This window comes from Penaeus chinensis, chromosome 30 (genome assembly GCF_019202785.1).
Source record: "Penaeus chinensis breed Huanghai No. 1 chromosome 30, ASM1920278v2, whole genome shotgun sequence".
Classification (NCBI taxonomy): Eukaryota; Metazoa; Arthropoda; class Malacostraca; order Decapoda; family Penaeidae; genus Penaeus; species Penaeus chinensis.
Window position 1 is genome coordinate 10839558 of NC_061848.1, and position 5000 is coordinate 10844557.

General features: G+C 34.0%; 1 protein-coding gene across 1 annotated transcript in view; it reads left to right on the top strand.

The window, feature by feature from the left end:
• Window positions 1-5000, top strand: part of LOC125041165 (tetraspanin-4-like) — a 7199-nt gene that overhangs the window by 818 nt on the left and 1381 nt on the right. Inside the window, exons 2-6 of the mRNA XM_047635978.1 lie at window positions 1141-1332; window positions 1488-1670; window positions 2017-2172; window positions 2339-2434; window positions 2601-5000. The exon at window positions 2601-5000 is cut by the window's right edge and continues 1381 nt beyond it. Coding sequence (XP_047491934.1) covers window positions 1141-1332; window positions 1488-1670; window positions 2017-2172; window positions 2339-2434; window positions 2601-2732 — 759 coding nt within the window. The 3' untranslated portion in view covers window positions 2733-5000. The remainder of the gene's footprint in view (window positions 1-1140; window positions 1333-1487; window positions 1671-2016; window positions 2173-2338; window positions 2435-2600) is intronic.

The following is a 5000-nucleotide window of genomic DNA, read 5'->3' on the forward strand; positions in this document are numbered from 1 at the left end:
TAATACAGCTGTGTCAGATGTTTATTATTAATGTTAACAAAAATAATATATTGTTACCAGAGATCGACAAAAAGTAATCCAGGCCTTGAAAACTGATGAGGAAGCAAGATGAATAATATTTTGTAAATATGAAACTTACTGAAGGTATATTTTCTGTCTACATGCAAGTTTGTTAGCTACTGCAAGTGAAGTATAGGAGATGCTTAATCAAGGGACTGGATGAAAAAGCAGAATTTAAGATTTAAAATTAAATAGTAGTTGTACCTTCAAAGATTGTCAGAAAGGATTTTAGTAGTTGCTTAAAATAAGACAACATGAAATGATGCTGTGGCCTGTGTCATGCTCTGGTTTAGGCTAACAAAGAGGGTAGAGCTCCAATTGTTTCCATAGGTAACAAGGAATACCAGGGAGGACTACAGATTCCATTTTGGAAGATTAAACTTTGAGGATTTGCTAGACTTAGCTGTATGCGTATAGAGTTGCAGACTTTGATAAAGGATTTCGGCCTTACTTTTTTCTTTCTGCAGATTAATTTTCATGCCAAATATTGTTGATAGATTTTTTCCCTTTTAAAGCTGGATTAATTGTGGTAGGAAAATCCACAATGTAAAACTAGATTTATTGAAAGTGTTACAACAGTTTTGGAATCCACCTGGATTCCGTCCTCATGTCTAATAAAATTCTGTACAATTAGTAGGTTTTCCTACAAGAAACTGGTAGGTAATAAATTTTCAAGGGAAAGCAACTATAACAGATTATGGTTCCAGTTGAGTTATTTTATTAAAATATATCTCATAGTTGAGTCTTTCTCAGAATATTTTTGTGGAGTATAAACATCACTGTATCTTGTCAGATGGTTTGTGGTTTCAGTCATGCAATGAAATTCATGACCATAGTAGGATCTGTGGACAATGACTAATGACTGTTTTTGACAGTTGGCATTTATTTCTCTTTGCATCCTTCCCTATTTTGTTTTACTTTTCCTTTTTATCTTTTAATTTCTCTGTTCTGATTTCGTCTTTTTTTTCAGCTTTCCTTTTAATTTATTCTTCTCTTAGTTACTACCCAGAAATATAGGTCTTTCATTCAATATGTGGATGAGTAATACTTCAGCTTCAGCTAAGATTAACCTCTTTGCAGGGCACTGGTATAGCTGTTGGCTATACTGGTGGGAGCTTATTGACAGCATATGTAGCCTATCTGTCCCCATGGCTGCCTGGTTGGCTATGGATTGCAGTGGGAATCATCATGGTCCTGGGAGTTGGAATAACTGCCACCAGCACTGCAGGAGCTATCGCAACACTGGCTCCAAAACCTAAAGCATTTAAAACAGTAAGATATGCTACTTTTTATTTTGGAGGAGGGAGGCTTTAATTTCTTGGTTCAAATTTTTATTATATATATATTTTTTTTCATGTGATTAAGAAATATATATCATATTCTACTGAAGTCTTTATCAGTATAATTAATTAAAACTTGTGTTGCAGTGTTTGTCCTTGCTGCTGTTGATGGTTGTAACAGAACTCGCAGGAACCACCCTCGTTTACAAGAAGCAGCATGTACTAGGCCAGGCCCTCAGTAACTATATGGCACATTCCATGCACATCACTTCTGTTGACTATGGACTCAATGTCTCTGACACACAGCTATGGGATGAGATCCAGATGGAGGTATGAAAACTTGTGATGGTGACTAATTTTGTGAAAGCTATCTTTGTATACATTATTTTGTTATTGTAATGTTATATTATAATTATGTTCAAGGTGGTGAGAAATAGGTAAATGTAGTTGGTAGATATTTTAAAACTAATCCTCTATTTAATATGTAATTACTGTAGTATATACAATAAGGTAACATAAGCCAGTACATCTATTATGTAATAAGTTGAATATTGAAAATTGTACCAGTTACCAGTTTTATTGAAGGTTTACAAAAGATAAGCTTAATTTTGAATAAGATCTGTATAGATTTTTAAAAATTTATATACTGAGATTAAAAGAAATCCAAACTTTGCAGATGAACTGTTGTGGTGTTGTGTCTTACAAGGATTGGTTCCTAACAACATTTGGCAATGGTACAGATGTGCCAGACTCCTGTTGTCTCCTTGTTGTAGAAGGCTGTGGAAAGGGTGTTGCTAATTTAGCAGACCCCGAGGATGAAGTTATTACAGAGGTGAGGACTTTTGTGTGTTTAGTATTTGTAGGTTTGTAAGTAATTATTGTTAGTATTCCAGAGTTACACAGTAGTTTTGAGACTTGGAGTACAGTGGTGGAAATGCATATATCAGGTAATTTTGAAATAATCAAGGTGTATTATTAAAATCTTCTTTTTAACACAGGGATGTCTTCCAACTGTACTGCATTCCATTGGGATTGATTATCACAGTTTGAGCAGAGGGGTATGGCTGCCTGTGTGTGCTATGCATGTAGCTTTGGTAAGTGAATGAATTTCACAAATATTAAATCTACTAGAATAGATATATAGGAAATAGACTTGCATATAGGAAATACACTTGCATATTTCAGTTTACTTTTAATACTTTTAATGTCTTTACAGCTTGGGATTTCAAATACTTTATTTATGTTTGCTCTTGTCAACAGATGGTGCTCCTTGTGGCTACCTCTATGTTCCTGCAGGAGAGCTACACCGCTACAAACCTCCGTGCTTACTCTATGTCATCCAGTGCAGTTGATAGCAGTCACAAATACCACCAGTTGGATGAAGATTGTTAAAAAGTATTCTGGAAAAAAAGGGAAACCATGGCACTTTAGTATGATCTGATAGGAGTTAAATTTATTCTAATTATTTTTGGTTAGTACTACTAGTTTAGTTCCAGAGTTTTGGGTTATTTTAACATGCACTTTCTTGTGTGAACTGTTGCAGGTTCATCATTTGTATTCTCATTTTTTATTCGGAATTATTATCTCCATAGATTCCTTGTGAGAGAAAGTAATGGCCATCATTACTTATATTATTTGATTTGCTATTTTTACTTATTGCTTATAAAAGATGTATTTTTATTTGTTTTTTATTGCCTTGCAAGGCTGTGTGTATATTTTGTAATAGATTTTATTTATTGAATAATTCCAACATGTACATTGTATAAGGAATTGAACTGCTTTAACTTTTGTATAAGGTGAAAAGGGGTTTTACTAGCAAGGTTGTACTTACAAGTTATGCTGCCAGTTAATAAGTTTTACTCTTTTTTTTTTATCTTCTATTTTTCATGCTAATACTATTTTTTAACATAAGTGGCTGTATGGTTTGAAATCTGAATATAAAGGCTAAAAAAAAAAAAAAAAAAAAAAATCAAACTTGTAATCATAAGGCATATATTTTGCACAAAGCTCAGACATCAACTTGAAAAAAAATTATGTGCCTTGCTATTAGACCTATGATGGGTTTTCCATATGTGGTAGAAGAAAAGATATTGCATATACAAAGAATTAGCTAGAAAAAGGAGGATAAGTATGACACTAAAAACACGTCCAAGTAGATGAGTTATAAGGTTAGACATTTTTTCCATCATGTCTTTGCTTCACCCTTTTAGTGGAGTTAGAATTTTCCTCATGAAAGGTAATGCCACTGTTAGCATCCTAAACTACACCTCTCTAACGAATGTAACAAGTAATCACCCTAATAGAGGACATGCTCTAAATTCTTGCTTGCTTGTATTAAAGTAGATATGTATTCAGTACCAATGTGTGCAAATAGAAGATCATTTTCTTTTTTCCTTTCTTTTTTCTTTTCTCTCTGTGCGTGTTTCCTAATTTTTGAGATATTGGAATTTAGTTTGGTTTAGTGTAAGGCCTTTTGTTTGATCTGTGTATGGATGGTGATTTTACAGTTTCCTCAAAAATTTAGAGGAAGAAAATAAATATTTCCTTTGTGCAATACTTTGAAGCACACTATTAGGTACCCAGCTAGTGAGATCAATTTATATGATGGTAGGTTGATTAGGTGACATTTGTGTGTATGTGTGAGTGTGCGCGCGTGTGTGTGTGTGTGTGTGTGTGTGTGTGTGCGTGTGCGTGTGTGCGCAAAAAAGATGTGTGTGTGTGTATATATATATATATATATATGTATATATATATATATATATATATATGTATATATATATATATATATATATATATATATATATATATATATATATATATATAATCAGATGAATAGAAGGCTTAGGTTTCACTCACTATATGTAACAAATGTGATATTGAAACTACTATGAAGGAGAAAAAAGACCGTTTTTGTATTGTGAGAACAGATTCTGTTCATAAAGACAAGATTGTGCAAATGCGAGTGTGCATGACTGACTCTATGGCTGCAAAAGTGGCAATCCAGATATAGCATGAAGACCATACAACATGCTTCAGATTTAAAGATCTGGTTGTTGAGAATTTGCTGGATGTTGAGTAGGTAACAAAATAACCAAATAGTATGGAGCCATCCAGAAATGCCCACATTTCTTAACCCATTAGTGCCAGGTCACACGTATAGCAATCATACATGTGACCTGGCAAACGTGATCTGCCGGTTACGGCTGTACGTGTCGTGATGCGCTAGAGTACATTGAACAGGAAGTTCTGCTACATGTAGCGGACTTCAGCCCCCAGTGGCTGGCTGGTTGCCAGAAATCAATCTATGATGCCAAGAGATTTATAATACCCATCACTGAGGGATTTTAAAGGTGTACATTGGCTTTACAAGAAACTGTTATATTTGGAATGTGAACAATTCATAAATGTTGGAAAATTAGGAGCTAAATACACATGTGCTTATAAGTAAGAAGGCAAAAGTTTCTGATAGGGATATTTTTGAAGGATTTGATTGAGTGATATATACTCTGTTGCTGAAGTTAGGTACAGGATTGAGTAGATTATTTTTGAAATCTACTTTGAATACTTGTGCACGCCATTTTACCGATGTGTGCACAAGATGCTAGCAGACAGATTCATACACACACACATTTTCACACACACACACATTTTCACACTCAG